General features: G+C 41.4%; 2 protein-coding genes across 2 annotated transcripts; both read right to left on the reverse strand.

The window, feature by feature from the left end:
• Nucleotides 1-4897: 4897 nt before the first annotated feature.
• Nucleotides 4898-7944, reverse strand: ppp1r3g (protein phosphatase 1 regulatory subunit 3G). The gene has a single exon (XM_035760753.2). The coding sequence runs from the start codon at nt 7658-7660 to the stop codon at nt 6818-6820; it is 843 nt and encodes a 280-aa protein (XP_035616646.1). The 5' UTR covers nt 7661-7944; the 3' UTR covers nt 4898-6817.
• A 4112-nt stretch (nt 7945-12056) lies between these two features.
• LOC118374381 (cytochrome b5) lies at nt 12057-19921 on the reverse strand. Its single transcript, XM_035760779.2, has 5 exons — nt 19604-19921; nt 18313-18441; nt 14613-14642; nt 14306-14340; nt 12057-13083 (listed from the first exon to the last, which is right to left on the reverse strand). Exons 1-5 carry the CDS (start codon nt 19736-19738, stop codon nt 12999-13001), a joined length of 414 nt encoding a protein of 137 aa, XP_035616672.1. The 5' UTR covers nt 19739-19921; the 3' UTR covers nt 12057-12998.
• Between the last annotated feature and the right edge of the window lie 85 nt (nt 19922-20006).

Consider the following 20006-nt stretch of genomic DNA (forward strand, 5'->3'; position numbering starts at 1 on the left):
TCGTTAGAGGGGGAGTGTCAGAATGTAGAGATACTACTAGTTGTGGCAACCCTGGACAGGTTGAGCGGAGGGGACAATCAGCCAGGCTGAAGGATGGGCCCCGTTCCAATACGACCAAGGGTATCCTTCCATTCCTTCCTTCCTTCCTTCCTTCTTTCCCTGAGGAGTTTGCTGATGTTGATCGGTGAGAGCAATATGGTACAAACTATGGTACAAACTTTGTCAGATAAGGAATTGGTATTCTAGCGGGGGAGGGAACGATGCATTTCACCTCTCTCGCTCTCTCTCCTTCTCCCTTACCCGCCTCTTTCTCTTCTCCCCCACCTTCTCTCTCTTTCGCCCTTCAAAAGTCTTCCCTGTGTGACACGCAACCAGCTGTTCACACGTCTTTGAAATTCGCTGGAAACATCTGGCCTCGCACCAGCCGCGAGGAGATTAAATATAGAAAAAGCACTAGGAGGTCGGGAAATGCGTGCGAGTTTAACGAGATAACGGTTCCCCACACCGTAGCATGTTCTTCACCTCGAGAAATAGCACTGCTAAATAAAAACCTAGAAAGAGTGTCCTCTGTCTTTCTCGGGAACATGTCTCCATTTTAAATCGCAATGGTATCACCTGTAACTATAGTTTTAAGCACAGTACACAAATGATCTGCAGTGGTGGTTGTGGTATTTACCAGAAGATTCGTTTTGTGCCACCCGAATAGTGAAATCTACATAAAGGCTGTAGGCAAACGCACGTACACCCAAATGACTATACTGTTGAAGCAGCAACGGGTACTATTGTGATGAAACTAGTGTGTGGTGGGTTGGTTTGTATAAGTCAAACGCAGTTGCCCCTAGACTGATCAGCAATTGTTAGGATTGGAGGAGGGCAAAGTGATCCTAGATCTGTGATTAATGGTTCAGGATTGGATTGGGGCAGGACAATGATCCTAGATCTGCGCATTCTAATAGCGAAGGTTGCGATTGGGGGAGGGAAAACGGATTCTAGATCTGTGCCTACTAATACTAAAGGTTACGATTTATCCTAGATGTGCCTAATGATTAAGGTTAAGATCGGGAGAGGGAAAGCTGATTCTAGATCCATACCCAGCGCTTACTGGCAATTTGTATCCAGACAGAGCAGGTTTAACCCTGAGGTATGGGCAAAGGAGAAGAATATCTGCTGCCACTGATGTAGGAGCTGAAGGGCGAGGGCATGCCCGCCCGACTGCCTGTCTGCCTGACTGCAGTTTATCTGTGAGAACACAGGTGCCCCCCTGGGGTGCCTGCCATCCCCATGCCCTGCTGATGTCAAGGAAAAAGAGAACTGCATTGCCACTCCACATTGGCCCCAGGGCAAGTAGCACTGCAGGACTGGCACACTGTTAAAGGGCATGAGGTTGAAACACTGTAGGGATGTCACAGGGCAAGGGTAAGAGCATAGAGGGTAGACTTGGCAAGTCTGAGTCTGAAATCTCACACTATTCCCTATCAAAGGTCCTGGTCAAAAGTATATAAGGAATTGGTTGGTGATTGCCCCTTCTCTAGTATGAGAATCCGCTGTGCCATGAACCTATTGTACTCTGTCCATTTAAGAAAGCGTAACAGTGGTCCGCTTTTGGGTGTGCTCTCACTATTCAATGCCCACGTTGGAGAGAAGCCCAGCGAACGACGGTGGTGAGAAACAGGCGTGTGTAGACTTGAGCGAAATAATGCAAGTGGGATAGAATGCAATAGAGAGAGAGAGAGATGTAGAGTGCTGGGCGAATGAAAAAAAGACACGTTTTTTTTCCCCCCCTTGTCACCCGCCCGAGCAGTCAGTCATAAATAATACCCTGAGCAGCACAGCACATACCAGATGAACGTATAGTTTTATTGCACACAAGCAAAGCCTGTGCTGTCTTGGTTAAAACATGATATTGAACTGGCGTTCAATATGCAATCAAGAGTGGGTTCTTATACCGGTCCCATACTACAAAATGGCAAAAATGGAGCACAGAACACAATGCTCCTAAAATAACACCAAGGCCCTTTGGCATCAAAATAGTGAACAAGCCACTCTGGTGGGGGAGGGGAACACTGCAGTACTCCCTGCTCTTGTAAAGCCGGGGGGTTATAAGCAGGTGCAAACTGTAATATACAGTTACAAGGCTGGTTGGTTTATATGTCCACATACAGTAGATGGCTGTGCTCCCTGTTCTGGCTGCGGCTCTTTTTAAAGGCAGCCGTAGGGGGTTCTGACGGATGGCCCATGTCAACAGGACGCGGGACATATTTACACAGGGGCGGGGGCTCGGCGAAATGGATCTTAATGCTCCTCTTTGCTGAGCCATCTCTTTGAGAAATGAACGGGCGCAGCCTTAGCTGACCTTGCATCTTTTGACCGTCGCTCTCCCCTCTCTCTCTCACTTCTGCTTTTTTCCCTTTTCCCGCGGGGGCAACAATTTGCCGCACTTTACAAGCCAGGCTTTTAACCAATGGCTTCCTTGACTCACTTTGAGGTGTCTTTAATGCCAAAGCCATATGTTAGGTTTAGCCCCGGTGTCAGTCAAGAAAGTGTTTGCAAGGGGGAGAGATGGATGGGCTGCTTTGGTTCTGTCGATACAGCAGTTTCTTTTGTGTGTGTGTGTTTGTGTGTGTGTGTGTGTGTGTTTGTGTGTGTGTGTGTGTGTGTGTGTGTGTGTGTGTGTGTGTGTGTGTGTGTGTGTGTGTGTGTGTGTGTGTGTGTGTGTGTGTGTGTGTGTGTGTGTGTGTGTGTGTGTGTGTGTGTGTGTGTGTGTGTTTGTGTGTGTGTGTGTGTGTGTGTGTGTGTGTGTGTGTGTGTGTGTGTGTGTGTGTGTGTGTGTGTGTTTGTGTGTGTGTGTTTGTGTGTGTGTGTGTGTGTGTGTGTGTGTGTGTGTGTGCCAAATGTGTACTGAGTGCTGATAAGAGTTAAAAGCTGTGAACAACTTAACACTTAACAGCAAAGGCTGTGTGTGTAGGATAGACCATGATAGTTGAATCTTGATATTTGCAATAGCTGGTGACTGTCATGAATCCGTGCATTATATGCAAGTGCAAGAAATGCATTTGAATCTGAACTGTTGAACTGGCAGCACATTTAAACAGATTGAACATGTATCTAATGTGCACTCATGAGGAGTCCGGACTGTCTATTCCAATTTCACAGCGGACTGTCAGAACAGGTCACCAGATATTGATACTGTCGGTCACTGTTGTAACTTGTAGTATGGATGAGCTGAGCTTTGCTCCCAGGGTTACAGTTCAATATTGATCTGTTACACATAGTCTCCCCCACAGTATTTATCTGAATCACTGAAATGTTGTGGGGAAATGAAGTCTTAGTTGTCTGACATCCTCACCAGCCAAGTATTTACAGTATTTTCTGGCACACAAATGCTCCCTATAAAGTGACGTGAATTTACAAAATCAACCAGTTTTTACAACCCATTTGTTTAGATTTCCAACACAACTTACCGTAACACATCTCAATATGAAGAACAACATATCAAATTGTGGACTTTTGGTTTCTCTCCACAGGTGACCATAGGTAAGCTGTACCTGACCCAGAAGACTATCGTTGAGGGGTAGGGGTCAAAGAGGAGCCTCTGATGGGCATTGGGGCAGTAATGGACTGCCTTAAAACGATAGGAAACGATGCCTAAGAGACCATGGCAGACGGAGCACTGAACCTCAGCCTAACTTCACTTTCCACACGGAAGCTTAATTTCCCGCAACCTTTGGATGGATATGGGGGGAAAGCATTGTGGGAGGCAACTAGGTTCAAAGTATAATACAGATCTACGAGGTGGGAATAGGGAAGAGGTGAGGGGTTGGTTGATTTCGGACTGGGCAACTGTCCTGCGTCGATTACATAACTATTGTTCTTGGTCACTATATACCCTCTCTTCACCATAGTATATTTCGCTTTTCACGTTTCTTTTGTGAGCCGTAACAGTGCAACAGAGAGCGTACAGACAGCCTTGATTTCTTTGTTATATTTTTGCCAGTCTTTTAATTTCTGTATTCTATGAATGATTTGTCGTCATGTAAGACGGTGTATAAATGGATTAAAGATATGCATATCTGAATTGAATTACTGTCTCTCTATTCTTCAGTCATGACTCAGTCAGTAAAGCATGGCACTTGCAACACCAGGGGTCATTGGTTCGATTCCTGCTGGGGCCACTCATACGTAACATGTATGCAGGCATGACTAAGTTGCTTTACATAAAAGCAACTGTTAAATGGCATATCTTATTATTCTACCATAAGTGTTATAATGCATTAAATCTGCATCACAACACATTATACCAGCAGAATAATAATATGCAATGGCCAATAATAATGGAAATGGATGATATTTTCTATTTGAAATCCGGGTTGGGTAAGAGGGTGAATGTATCCCACAAGGCCACTTGTTCTAAATAAAAAAAATGCCCCTTTTGTTTGTTTTGAATGAGCAGTGGCCTAGTACTCGATCGAGACGGGTGTAAAGATCATATTACTCAACAAATAAGAGTCAAAGTTGAAAGCTCCCCCAGAGGTCCCTCTCTAAATATATTTTCTGCTTCTGATCAGCGTTTTAGGGTGATCAACAAAGGCCTATTTGAAATACATGAACATCAAGGGGAGGAGATCTGAGTTCAAATACTGTTTGAAATACTTTATACTTTATCCAATAGAACAGTCCCAAATGGCAAGCCTCAAACATCTAGTACTCCAGGCAGGCTAGCGCGAACACTCAAAAGTATTTGAAAGATTTGAAATAGTATTTAAACCCAGGAGGCATCACTGTAAAACAACTGGGACTGATGGCATTTGAATAATATGAAAGGATACTTGATAAGGACAGTATATAATCATGTTCAATATGTCATGTGCTGTTGGAAGAAAAAAAAGAGGATTCTGCATTTGAAAATGTGGTCTATTTTATTGGTCGATATTCAATAGCCCAGTTGATGACATGTACAGTGCATGAATCCCAAGATTAATGTCACCATATCATGTTACTGTTACATCAACATACATGCATGTACCATTTAAGATTGGGGTTAACTTTTGCATTTTCACATTGTCTATAGTCTATTTTTACATTCAGTTCAGTAGCCCCAAGAATCTGAGACCGACGGAACAGTTACATGAACGAGTACACGCTCCATCAGCATGGATGTTGTCCGGACGCCAGACCTGGGTGCTAAAACTATTCTAAACGATTTCAAATAGTATTTGAACCCAGGCCTGTGTGGATCTTGCCCGGTGAGATCACTGCAGAGCTGAAGCCTAGAAACTAGGCATTCTCTGTTGACAGAGTAAACAGCTCCACGTGATTCGCTGATTTGTCTCTTGAACTTTGGTCAGGGGACAGGTATGGGACAACAACCTGACAGCCACCATGTAGTATTTTATTAAAGGTTACATGACAGGCCAAACAAGGGCAGTAACATCACTGGCATCATTCGTGTGCTGCTCACATACCCATCAACAGTATTACAAACGCCCTCTGAATGTTCTGATTGTAGAGAAAGCAGTGGAGGAGTTTTGATAAGGTGATATACAGATCCTATATAATTGTATGGATGTCATAATGTCAACATATATGTTTTACATTAAACAACTGTATTACAGAATATTGTAATGGGCCTATTGTATGACTTTATAGCTACGTAGATGTGTAATGTATGCTTTGTAATATGCAGTTGTTGATGACTATTAGGACCCCCAAACATAACATGTAGAATATATAGAATGCAGTCATAGCTGTAATTGGGACAGAAATGCTGTTAACAACACTGGGAAACCAATGCTCTACAGAGCAGTAAACACATTTCGTGCATCATGTTCCATGGACTTGCTGCATCAGACCATTTGATCAAGCTGTTCACTGAGTAGCCACGCACACTAATATGACAGACAGATTGCTCGTTAATCATCCCTCTGTGCCCAGGGGAGTATAAACAAGAAATCATATATTTCATGGCAGAGAACTCTTTGACAGATGTTGCTTCCCATGATGGCATTATGACTTGGATAAATCACACATGTTCATACTCTGCATTATTCTGGGCTCTGAATCAAAGGCAATGTCTGAAATGGTACACTATTCCCTTTTAAAGTATACTACTTTTGACCAGCCCTTCCCTTTAGTCAAAAGTAGTGCTATCTATAGGAAATAGGGTGCCACAAGTTTGAGCAAAATCGTGAAAATGAATAACACAACACAATTCCTATTAATGACTGAACTGAATCCACAACTCAGCACAGTAAGGTAGCTCTCCTGATTTTATGACATTATAGGCAAATGTGATGTAGAACAGGTGAAGTCCTCTTGGATATGAGATGTACTGTGTATCATGTATCCTAAGATGCCTAATTTAAAGTATTTTTGCATGGTCCCGTGTCTGTGTAGTCTCGGGTCTGTGTAGACCCCATTGGCAGTGTAGCTGAGAAATGTTCATCAGTCCATCCATGGGTCCTGATTTGTTGACTTCCTCATTTCAGAAAATGAGATCTAACTGCAAATGAGTCTAACGACTATTATTGTAAATTCTTGTGTCATTAAATGTCATTCTAGAACAGAAGACACAATTGGACAGAGGCAAACTTGGCAACTCCATGTTTTACTTTAAAGAAGGATGGTACAGTCGGCCTAACATCATAACAATCATGATGAACTCATGAACACCATGGTAACAAAACGGTGGTCTCGGAGAGCAAGAAGAAAATACATTCACTTCACTGAAAAGTATATATCAATCCACGTGATGGAGAACAACTTCATAAGAGACCTGTTTGAGCGACACCATCTTTACGCACGTGCGTAACGGCGAATTTCAGGTGGCATGGAATGCTGCGCTCTCGTAGGTTGGCATATCTGCACAGTGATACTTCAAGGTATAGTTTTGTCCATGGTTGTTATCCCAAAACTCGCCCTGGTCATTCCTGGTGTACACGGCGAAGTGCACAGAGGAAGATGGGTCTAGGAATGGGGGTGTGTACATGGTAAATGTGTAGCGCTCACCGACTGTATTCTCATCGAAATGCATGGGTATCGCCTGCGCGTTCACGAAAGAGAGCCACTCGTTGAATGTGTACCTCACACCAACTTCCCTCTTGCAACAGTTTTGAGTATTCGTCCGAATCTGCCCACGGATGTCAAACTGAGTGATGGTCACCTTCTCCAGGTGGACGTGCCGCTGCAATACCTTGGTTTCAAAATCATCAGCCTCAACTGGCATCTTGAAAGTTGGGATGAGACGGTTCATGGTCAAGGTAGATTTAAAGTTTACGCACAGGTCCCCGATTGTATACTCTCGGTCCTGTGGTTGAGGGAGAAAGCTCTGCAATCTCGACAAAACCTTGGAAGGGATTTTCGGGTCTTCTGCTGTGCTGAAGTGCTTCACGCTTGCTAAATCAAGCCCCATGGAGTCTGCGAACTTCACCCGTTTTCGGCCGTTATTGGCTATTTCTTCAAAAAGCATAGCCTGCTCCGGGTATGCGGGCAGAGATTTCGCCCTTCGTCTGTCTTTCTTATACATTTCTGGTGGTTCGATTAAGCCATCTTCCAAGTCCTCATCACCATTCTCCGTTGGCTCATCTTCACTCCCTGATAGCATGGTTCCCCCTGAATTTGGAGAACACTGCTTGGAATCACGCAGGAGGGCTGAATCGGACATATCGGCAATGCGTGCGTTATGGATATGCACCGGAACAGTTCCGGGAGTTGAGATTCTCGATGGAACTTTTCACTTAAGAGTGATACGCCCACTTAAAAGCTCATCATACAACTAACTGCCTATTGCTGTATTCAGCGTCATTGTAACACGTCATTGCAACGTGGCCTAATTCAAGTTTACAAACAACAGCTCACATGCCCAGCGCGCAGGAGCGCGTTTCCAGTTCCTGCCTATATCCAGCAACTTTGCACAGCCATTGAAGAGGAGAGGGATCACATTCCACAGCCTGATCAACTCTATGTGAAGAAGGTGTGTCACGCTGCATGAGACAAAAGTGTGGTCGCACCAGATACTGACTGGTTTTCTGACACACACCTCTTCCTTTTTTAAATGTATCTGTGACCAACAGGCATATTTGTATTCCCAGTCATGTGAAATCCAGATTAGGGTATAATGAATTTATTTCAATTGACTGATTTCGTTATTTCAACTGTAGTTTAATAAAATCTTTGAAATTGTTGCATGTTGCGTTTATATTTTTGATCAGTGTAGCTAGCTACCTGAAGCTGGCAAAAAGGCTATGGTCTCTACTCGCTAGCTAACATTAGCTGGGCTATATGGTCTTATCTTCCCTGAACCTATTTCTCAGGCTATCCATGCCCAAAGGGTATTACATGAGACACTCAGCATGTTAACTAGCTAGCAGGCTACTTGTCTCAACACAAGTACTATTAGTGGTAGATGGATAACACAACTAGTTAGGCATAGCTTGCAATATGCCTAAACTATAGAAATCACAATGACGATAACATACATTCTTTTTCTCTACCACAGATTCCCACAAGTTCTCAGAGTCCAGGAAGGGAAAATGCTTACAAGAAACATTTGAAGACAGAGACACAGTTGTCGATTTCCATTGTTACTTGTAATTGTTAAAAAGGGAAGAAAAATACAATCCCATTAAGGCAGCTATCTAGGCTACTCACCATGCTATAGGCTACACTCATGCTGCCAAACATATCCTTGATCCTTGTAAAACTGACTATCCTGCCGATCCTTGACTTCGGCGATGTCATTTACAAAATTGCCCCCAACACTCTACTCAGCAAATTGGATGTCGTCTATCACAGTGCCATCCGTTTTGCAAATGTATAAAAATATTCAACTGAAATATGACATTTACATAAATATTCAGACCCTTTACTCAGTACTTTGTTGAAGCGCCTTTTGCAGCGATTACAGCCTCGAGTCTTCTGGGGTATGATGCTACAAGCTTGGCACACCTGTATTTTGGGAGTTTCTCCCATTCTCTCTGCAGATCCTCTCAAGCTGTCAGGTTGGAAGAGGAGCATCGCTGCACAGCTATTTTCAGGTCTCTCCAGAGATGTTCGATCGGGTTCAAGTCCGGGCTCTGGCTGGGCCACTCAAGGACATTCAGAGACTTGTCCCGGAGTCACTCCTACGGTGTCTAGGCTGTGTACTGAGGATCGTTGTCCAGTTGAAAGGTGAACCTTCACCCCAGTCTGAGGTCCTGAGCAATGTGGAGCAGATTTTCATCAAGGATCTCTCTGTACAATGCTCCGTTCATTTTTCCCTCTATTCTGACTAGTCTTCCAGTCCCTGCCGCTGAAAAAGATCCCCACAGCATGATACTGCCTCCACCATGCTTCACTGTGTGGATGGTGCCAGGTTTCCTCCAGATGTGACACTTGGCATTCAGGCCAAAGAGTTCTATCTTGGTTTCATCAGACCAGAGAATCTTGTTTCTCATGGTCTGAGAGTCTTTAGGTGCCTTTTGGCAAACTGCACACGGGCTGTCATGTGCTTTTTACTAAGGAGTGGCTTCCGTCTGGCCCACTCTACTGTAAAGGCCTGATTGGTGGAGTGCTGCAGAGATGGTTGTCCTTCTGGAAGATTCTCCCATCTCCACAGAGGAACTCTGGAGCCATGTCAGAGTGACCATTGGGTTCTTGGTCACCTCCCTGACCAAGGCGCTTCTCCCCCAATTGCTCAGCCAACTCCAGGAAGGGTGGTTCCAAACTTCTCCCATTTAAGAATAATGGAAACCACTGTGTGCTTGGGGACCTTCAATACTGCAGAAATGTTTTGCTACCCTTCCCCAGATCTGTGCCTCGACACAATCCTGTCTCGTAGATCTACGGACAATTCCCTTCACCTCATGACTTGGTTTTTGCTCTGACATGTACTGTCAACCTTATATAGACAGGTGTGTGCCTTTCCAAATCATGTCCAATCAATTGAATTTACCACAGGTGGACTCCAATCAAGTTGTAGAAACATCTCAAGGATGATCAATGCAAACATGATGCACCTGAGCTCAATTTCGAGTCTCATGGCAAAGGGTTTGAATATTTATGTGAATAAGATATTTCTGTTTTTATTTTGAATAAATTAGCAAAAATGTCTAAAAACCTTCGTCATTATGGGGTATTTTGCGCAGATTGATGAGGAAACACAATTATTTAACCCATTTCAGAACGCTGTAATGTAACAGTGTGGAAAAAGTCAAGGGGTCTGAATAGTTTCCGAATGCACTGTATCTTTGCTTAATCTAATTAATCAAATTATGAATCTAACAATAAAAATCCTTATTATTCTGTAAGAAATGTAAGGTCCGTTTACATGTGGCAATAAAGTTGACTGAAAGTAGAAGCTTGTCTTTTGTTTGTAGGTATTTTCACTTGGTAATGAGTAATAAGTAATTATATATAGAAATTGCTCAGGTTACACTTCACTCTAAATAGCTAAATCCTGTTTAAGAACTAGTGACAACCTTGTACTTATGTAGATATTACAGATCTGTACTCTGTGGTGTATTAGTGTGTTTTTCCCCACTTGGATGGCGCTTTCAGAAGCTGACGATGAGATTGTCAGAATGGGTAAAGTACTTTGTAGGTACACAATAATCACAAGTAAGTACACCTCAAGCAGTGGAGGCTCCTCAGAAAAGGACCATCCTCCTCAGTGAATTTCATAAAAACAAAAATAGTAAAACATTTAAAAAGTTATCCTTTTGAGGTAAAAATAGATTAAATATTGGCGACACTCATTTTGTCTGTCATAGTTGAAGTGTACCTATGATGAAAATTACAGGCCTCTCATCTTTTTAAGTGGGAGAACTTGCACAACTGGTGGCTGACTAAAAACTTTTTTGCCCCACTGTATATATATATACAACGAGCAAAGTGATCACACTGTTTTTATGTGGCTGCTATGAAAGTGACCTGTTTGCTTGTGATCAGGGGTGTATTAATTCCACCAATTCTGTTGAAAAATGTTTCTTAAACAGAAGCAAACGGAACAGGGATAATCTTACATGAATCTGTCTGGGGATCCAATTAGCGCCCATTGAGCCTCCAATCTTTGCAATCTCGGATACCCAGCCCATCTGTCCACAAGAGTGAATCAGATGCAGCTTAGAATAAACTAAATTGGTGAATTTAGTGGAAATATGCCCATTTGTAACAAGAACACCTCTGTAATTACAGACTGCAATTACAATCAGTTACCTGTTGAGTGTGAATATCAGTTATTACAGTTAACTACAATACTTGTTAGTGTAATTACATATGTAATTACACTGTAATAAGTACCCCTTAAAATTAAGTGTTACCAATTGTTTTTACTCTGATAAAAGATCATGGCTGTTATTTAAGCCAACAAAACAACATAATTGCATAAGTGATAGCCTACTTTAGTTCCAGTTGCGTCACAGTAGACAAAACCTCTAACAAAATCAATAGAGGTCAGCTGCACGCACATCATACCTACGACATTTGGTTAACTTTTTGTTAGATTTCCTCACCATATTTGTTCAAGCAAGTGGGGATATCTGTTAACATCAACGGCATCTAGTATGTACTGTTATTTTGTGGCCTATTTTGTGTCTCTGTGTAGATTATATCAAGTGCTTCAATGTTTGCCAGTACTTCTTAGGTTAATGTTTCATCCAGACTATGAAAGTGAAAAGTTGTACCTCTCTCTCTCGGTCTCCCCCTTATTCAAATCTAGGCCTATCACTAGCTCCATAAAGCAAAAAAAGATATAAAACACATTCAAAAAAGCTGTATTAGCTTTTACAACCACTGACACAAGTGAGATTGCGTGAACAACCAAAGATTTCCTGATGACAAGCAAAATCCTAGGTGTTGGCTTTTCTCATCACAGCAACTTTTTATCCAGTAGATGGTGCTCTATCACAATCTACAAGTACAAACTTAACAGTATAATGAGCCTGCACAGAGGTTGGTTTTGCAAAAATAATATTTAATCAGTGTGATAAAGTTAGGCATGTGACAAATTAGCATACTTTGATGGTTTAATACCCACTGTGTACCACTGCACAATTGTTTATGGTCAAATTAGACAACTGTAACACTTTTATTAATCATTTTATTGAAAAAAACTAAAATGGCCACTGTACAATTACATTTGATTGGACTGTCGATGAGAGAATTCAGTGGTGAGCTTCTTACACACATTAGCAGCAAGTAGGGACAACCAGGATATTTTCCATTTCAAAAAACACATTGTATGGTTCAAGGAAAGTCACATGGGGTCAACTTAATCCCCACTTAGTTGTTGCACAATGCAAGCTTTTGGCCTACTTGGTCTATGGAATGTTGATACCAATGGCACCAGAAATGTGGGACCATTGGGTCTACAGTTTTGCATATTGAACTCATTCACTCTTTATAGCATATATTATGCACACAGTACTCTACTGACATACATTGTGCAATTTAAAGCATGTCTCTTGCTATATGCATATTGATTAAAACAAGACAGCTAATGCAAAATATTATGTAACCCGAGCCTTTGAATTTAAATGGCAGTGGGTTGAGCTGCAGACTCATTAGTTCCGTTCCAAAATGAAGTTAAATTCAGTCTAACTATGCACAGGTAAGATGTAGCCTGCTCTTTTAAGCTAAACTGCCATTTTCAGATTCAATCACAGGGTTATTACAGTACGTTCGAGTAATAGTGAATCGTAAGATATTACAATAACATAACAATTTTACATTCTGAATACATTCATGTTAATCTGTCTAAAATATCAATATGTAAATCAGGAGAGGAAAAGCAAGATTAACACAATAACAAAAGTATATGCCTTCATTATCATGAATGCCGAGTGATTGGATGAAAAACATTAAATGAATCGTGGATATTGCAATGCTGCATATGAGCTGTGCAAATCCCCCCCAAAACTAGCAGTGGTTTCTCGGGGGTCAAATGCAGACTCTGTAGCGGTCATTTTGTAGCCAGTGATTGTGATTTACATTTGATTGGGAAAGGTGATGGACCGGTGGCACGGTCACTGCTCCACAGACGTGTACATACGGTACATAACTGTGATAACTGCCGCGGCCAAACAGGGGATCAACCAGTTTGTCCACCAACTGTTGAGGGTAGAGGAAGAACAAGAACTCAGATACAGTACATCAGTAAAACGGACAGCTGAAACGGTACAAAAATGATGAACATTAATGTCATAGAATAGCAAACAATAGTTCTGCCAACCTGCACTTGAAAAATCTGAATCAGTAAAACGTTTGGCCACACTCAATGTATTCTGCATTGTAGAATAATAGTGAAGACATCAAAACTATGAAATGACACATATGGAATCATGTAGGGACCAAAAAAAAGTTTTGAATTTTAGATTCTTCAAAGTAGCATTCTCTCAACCAGCTTCATAAGAAATGCTTTTCCAACAGTCTTGAAGTTCTCACATTTGGACTCATCAGACCAAAGGATACATTTCCACCGGTCTAATGTCCATTGATCATGTTTCTTGACCTAAGCAAGTCTCTTCTTCTTATTGGTGCCCTTTTGTAGTGGTTTCTTTGCAGAAATTTGACCATGAAGGCCTGATTCACGCAGTCTCCTCTGAACAGTTGATGTTGACATGTGCATGTTACTTGAAATCTGTGAAGCATTTATTTGGGCTGCAATTTCTGAGGCTGGTAACTCTAATGAACTTATCCTCTGCAGCAAAGGTAACTATGGGTCTTCCTATCCTGTGGCGGTCCTCATGAGAGCCAGTTTCATTATAGCGCTTGATGGTTTTTACGACTGCACTTGAAAAAACTTTCAAAGTTCTTTTAATTTTCCCAGATTGACTGACCTTCATGTCTTAAAGTATTGATGGACTGTTGTTTCTCTTTGCTTATTTGAGCTGTTCTTGCCATAATATGGACTTGGTATTTTACCAAATTGGGTTATCTTTTGTGTACCCCTCCTACCTTGTCACAACACAACTGATTGGCTCAAATGCATCAAACCCACACATTAACAAGGCACACCTGTTAATTGAAATGCATTCCAGGTGACTACCTCATGAAGCTGGTTGAGAGAATGCCAAGAGTGTGCAAAGCAGTCAAGGCAAATGGTGGCTAATCTGAAGAATCTAAAATCTTGTTTAACACATTTTTGGTTATTACATGATTCCATGTGTTATTTTATAGTTTTGATGCCTTCACTATAATTCTACAATGTAGAAAATATCCCGAGCTCATGCAGATGCAAACTTGCTCAAATAAATTCTGATTTTAAATCAGTTTTGTTTCAACCCGATTCAAAACCAAGAATATGAAAATGGCATCAGGGGTGCCTACATACCTTGAGGTTTCCTCGATTGTGGTGGCAAGTGACACCTGTTAGAAAAGGAAAGTCTATAAGACCTCACAAATCTTTACATGGATATCTCTATCTTTGAGTAAACCTATCTTTATGATTCATTATATTGTTTTATATGTACTGTACATGTGAACTACAGTTTTGAAAATAAACCTGGATGAAGGCAGCTTGCCATCGAAATGTCGGTGACTTATTATCATCGGATCAAAAACATATGGTCACGCCTTACTATGTGTGCTTAAATTTGAGTAGTGTAACTTTTCACATTTGAGATCGTTGTTTAACTTACTGAAGGTTTGGCCATCTTTGGCCGATCATCCTACACAAGAGAGAGGAAGGAAGAGAGGGAGAGGTTGTTTATTATGCTATGAGTTGGCAGGCATAAAAAAAACAAGACCAGGCCATCCTTCCCCTTTAGATTACACTAGATGTGGATGAAGGCTAGGGTTGCACATTTTGGGGAATATTCAGAGGTGGAAATTTTCTGTGGGAATTAATGGGAATATATGCAAATTAATATTAATATCATTTAAATGTAGATTGTTTTGCATGGGATATATTTACCAAATCATATGGAGACAGAAACATAAACCTTTTACCTTATCATAAGTAGACATAATTGCAAATAATTAAATCCTTCCAATAGAAATAAAAAACAAAACAATTTAGTTAGGAATTTATCTTTAATTAAATGAGTTAACTCTTCACATGGAATGACTTCACTGAACAACAAAAGAAAGGAAATATTGAATGATCCCCAATCATCCATCGCATCTCCCAAAAACATTTTCAACATACATCTGTAAAATGATAGTCTAGAAACTAAAGCTTTGGTTGTCTTCCTCTCAGGTTTCCATGTCTTCTCCTGGACCTCCTCAATGTTCACCTCTTGAACATCAGACTGAGGCCTCATCTTCACTGTCACTTTACAACCTTGTTGAGGATGGCTCGTTGTCAGGCTCAAAAAGCCTCAAGTTTGCCCAGATGGCCACCAATTATTCAACCCTTGTATTGGTCAGCCTGTTGCGTGCTTTGGTGTGTGTGTGTGTTCCAAAACAAGGACCAGTTGCGTTCTGAGGCAGCTGATGTTGGTGGGATTTGGAGGATGATGGAGGCAACAGGGGAAAGAACCTCAGATCCACAAAGTCCCTTCCACCAGGTGGCTGAGGAAATATGTTGGCACGACTGCCATATTGCATCTCCATCCCAAAGACTGCCAAGAACCTTGCCCTCATTCAGGCCAAGGTGGCAAAACACGGTAGTGATGATCTCCGCACCAGACAGGATGCTCTTGCCAGCATACTTGGGGTCCAAACATGTACGTGTATGGGCTTCAGGCATGTGTGTATGGGCTTCAGGCAGAGGTCTTCATGCTTTTTGATGTATTTCAGAAATGCAGTTTCCTCTGCTTGGAGAAACAGTGAAGTGGGTAGGGCAGTATGGATTTATTCTCTTACATCTGCAAGCAGAGTCTGAACATCAGACAGGATGGCATTGTGTCCCTCAATCTGTGCAATGGCTACTGCTGTAGGTTTCAAGCTGCTTACCACTCTCTCCCAAAATACACCATCCAGGAGGATCCTCTTGATGGGGCTGTCCATATCGGCAGACTGTCATATGGCCATTTCTTGGAGAGACTCCTTCCCCTCCAGGAGACTGTCAAACATGATGACAACACCACCCCAACGGGTGTTGTTGGGAAGCTTCAATGTGGTGCTCTTATTATTTTCACTTTGCTTGGTGAGGTAGATTGTTGCTATAACTTGATGACTCTTCACATACCTAACCATTTCCTTGGCTCTCTTGTAGAGTGTATCCATTGTTTTCAGTGCCATGATGCCTTTGAGGAGCAGATTCAATGCATGAGCAGCACAGCCAATGGGTGTGATGTGAGGGTAGGACTCCTCCACTTTAGACCAAGTAGCATTCATGTTCATAGCAGCCTGTCACCAGTGCAAATCCTTCTGTGTTCCAAGGTCATTGACTGCCTTCAGCTCATCTGCAAAGTAGAGACTGGTGTGTCTGTTGTCCCTTGTGTTTGTGCTCTTGTAGAATACTGGTTGATAGGTGGAGATGATGTAGTTAATTATTCCTTACCCACGAACCTTCAACCACCCATCAGAGATTATTGCAATACATTCTGCTTTCTCTATGATTTGCTTAACCTTCACTTGAACTCTGTTGAACTCTGCATCCAGCAAATTAGTAGATAAAGCATGTCTTGTTGGAGGGGTGTACGCTGGGCGAATAACATCCAGAAATCTCTTCTAATGCACATTGACTATGAGCATCAGAGGCGAACCAGACATTAATCAGCATTTCTCTGATTACGTTCCTTCCTCTGATTCCAGGAGGACCATGAGCTGTTACTATCGATAAGGTGTCTGATTCATCATTTTCACCTCGAATAAAAGTTGAGGTTGCTTGTTGTGAGCGCTGAGGGAACTTTATGCACTTGGCCAGATGATTCTGAATCTTTGTTGAATTCTTCACATATGATTTGGCAAAGTATTTGCAAATGTACACAGCTTTTCCTTCTACATTAGCTGCAGTGAAATGTCTCCACACATCAGATAGTGCTTGTGGCATTTTCCTGTAAAGATGAGAAGAAGTCCAAAAAAATATATAGAATTCCATGTACAGATAATTAAGCAGTTAGATTAAACAACTCCTTCGTAAGATAAATGTTTTAAAATGAAACATGTATGGAAACAGGTGAATTAACACTCATCAGTTAGCAGGCTCAAGCAAGCTAAAACCCACATGGTAGTGAAAACTAGCAGAAATTGTTAACAAGTTAGAAATTATTTAAACACACTTTACTGTAGGCCACTATTTACTAGTTAACAAAAAATCATGTATGTCATATAAAATATTTCCATCCCACCTAGTATTGTAATCAAAACTTACCAGAAAACATGTAGTCCTTGGCTCACACAGTGTGTAGTGTGGGCTCAATAGCATCTCATTAGTGTGCAAGATCTTGAGAATCAGCTGTACATGTGATGGAAGAATGCACTGTGCATGCAGAGGTTTGCAATTCCATTGAATTGGGGATTGTTTAACCAAAATATGCCACAAGACATAGAATTGCCTTATGTAAATCCCATAAAAAAGGTTCACGGCTATAAGCTAAATTTTTTGATGAATTTAAGCAAAATTCCCAAGTCTTAACTTACCAAGGAACATTTCCAGAGAAATTCAGGCAATGTACAGAAAAGTTCAGACCCTTTGCAACCCTGATGAAGGTTGAGAACTAAATTATTTCTATACACTGCAGCAAAGCAGTTCACAAAAACAGACAAAATGTAGAGCTATTGAGTGTCACATCAGCCAACTGAAACCAGAATGATTCATTATTCAACAAATATACCAAATGAAAATTAAGAGGTCTCTTCCATATCATTGCCATAGCAGGACAATGGGACCACTGAAACATCCTACACAACATCTTGGTCATATGCCTTCAATCAAGATGACAAATAGAGAATGGAAGGATAGCCAATGTCAGTATGCTTATATTCAATGAACACAACAGGGCGGATACCAACACAACCACAATAGCATATTGTACTCTAACAATCCAGTCTCATGCCTCAAAAGAGAGAAGAATTTGCCTGCTAACTCTGAAACCTATACAACTTAATTTTACGGTAAAGAAGATGACGGGTACTTACTTAGAAACAATAACAACCTATGAATTACTTTTGGAATTCATTAAGACAAACACTACCAGTTCAATAATAGTGCAACCAGTACCGCAAGTGCTAAAAAGAGTTTTGTATACAGGTTGTTAGTATACTGTAGTAATGTCAAATTAGAGCATTTACACTGTAGTACCCTAAACATACCTCTCTTCCCCATGACCAAATAACACCATGTTTTGGGATACTACAATAACACTCAGTAGAACCCCTGTTTCTGATTGCCAGAGACAAAAGTTAGGTAAAGCTTTTAAAAGGCATATTTGAAACATGAAGAGTGCTTACTGGATGCAGTTCTCCAATGACCATGTTGGCAGCCATCTCCTTGGCATCCGATGAGTGCCCGACGTCTTCAAAGCTCTCCGTGGCATCGCCGCCCCCCTGTTCCCTCAAGACCTCCTCTCCACCTGGGTGCTGTAATATACTGTACATGTCAGAGTAGTTCTTTTCAAGCAATTTAGGCTTATTGAGGGCATATCACTGTTTAATTCTCAACCATGCTAATGTTAAACTGTAGCTAAATGGACAATTGGGAAAGGAGAGGACCGGAAGCAATTATGTAAACATAGTATTTTTTTGCATAATACAGAAACATAAAAAGTCTAGAACACTCACCTACATTTGGAGACTGTATAACAGGTTCAAATATTTAATAATGGAACAGTAAGATTTGTCATGCTTGACCTATTGACTGCGTGTCATTGGGCTAAATAAGGATTCCCCACATTCCACTATAAACAGTTTTTAAGATACCTTCTTAAAACCCTACAGCTGACTTAGACCAATCATATTTGTGTAAATTTAGTTGATTATGGCAATGTGCTATGAACCAATTTATAACAGTCCATTTGGAAACCCTATAATCCTAGACATTTAATCTGTGAAAAACTTAAAATGTTATACATAGGGAAGATTGAAATACTGTTAGTTTTCCTGGAAACACCTTTTCGTCCTCATGCTAGCTACAAGTAGCCATTTAGGAATGGCAGTGTCAGCTAATCAGCTCCTTTGTTGTTCACTGCAAGTGCCATTCCATGTGGCTACTGCTAGTTAGCATGAGGACAAAAAGGGCAGTTTACTGGGACAACTAGCAGTATTTAAATCTTCTCAATGTATCAGTGTGGATAACGGTACAATTTGGAGTACAGTGGCACATCCCATCCCTGCATTGGGGTACGTTTTCCGACCCACATCCAGCGCTGGCTCCACAGTGTCTTAATGTAACAGTGATTGCGTTCCGACACCAGTGCAGCTCAGTGTAAACAAGCGTAATGGTAGGGTCTTAATCTGCTGGCTACCGGGAACCAAAATGCTACAAACCCTCAGCAAGTTTGATTGCTAGAGAATGGTCCGATAGGTATTCATGCTACAATGTGACGTTACTATCCTCACATATGTGATGTTCACACAATCGTAGGCCTATATGAAATTAAGCCTTGGATGATTGCTGAGAAAAACTGGTCCTCAGCTTGAGAAACACTGGTTTAGTTGACTGTTGCCATATGGACATTAGCCTAAATCAAGTAACATTTGATGGGCTATAATATGAACCATTCGTGTAGCCTAACTTTCTCACCTCTTCCAGAAATTTGGTGACATCGTAGACGTTAAAGTTGATTATAATCCATGTACTCTTGAACGTATTCTGTTCCTCGATTTCTGACAGTCGGTAGTATTTTACAGCTTGTCCGTTCTCCCCTTTATCCTCCATTTATATTTTCAATAAATACACCTAATGTGAATCCAGGAAAGAATTATGTTCCAATCTTACAAATAATTCGATGCAGTGACTATGCACAAGTACACAGGTAACGACATTTAGTCTAGATGACAAAGTGAGTTCAGAGATTTCTATGTAATTCCTGGCACGCACCAGGAAGCTCCCCCAGACTTGCCCATGAATGCGGTGATTGGTTATTTTAATATTTCCTTTTCATTCTGAGGCGCTCTTATTGGTGTACTCGATGTCAGTCTGTCCC

This window comes from Oncorhynchus keta, chromosome 4 (assembly GCF_023373465.1).
Source record: "Oncorhynchus keta strain PuntledgeMale-10-30-2019 chromosome 4, Oket_V2, whole genome shotgun sequence".
Taxonomy (NCBI): domain Eukaryota; kingdom Metazoa; phylum Chordata; class Actinopteri; order Salmoniformes; family Salmonidae; genus Oncorhynchus; species Oncorhynchus keta.

What these genes read in the sequence shown, in the direction of transcription:
- ppp1r3g (XM_035760753.2), bottom strand. Translation starts at nt 7,660, where the DNA reads ATGTCCGATTCAGCCCTCCTGCGTGATTCCAAGCAGTGTTCTCCAAAT.
- LOC118374381 (XM_035760779.2), bottom strand. Translation starts at nt 19,738, where the DNA reads ATGGAGGATAAAGGGGAGAACGGACAAGCTGTAAAATACTACCGACTG. An exon ending in TCATTGGAGAACTGCATCCA is followed by an intron (nt 14,643 to 18,312) that starts GTAAGCACTCTT and finishes TCTCTTGTGTAG; the next exon opens with GATGATCGGCCAAAGATGGC. An exon ending in CAAAGATGGCCAAACCTTCA is followed by an intron (nt 14,341 to 14,612) that starts GTAAGTTAAACA and finishes CTTTTCTAACAG; the next exon opens with GTGTCACTTGCCACCACAAT.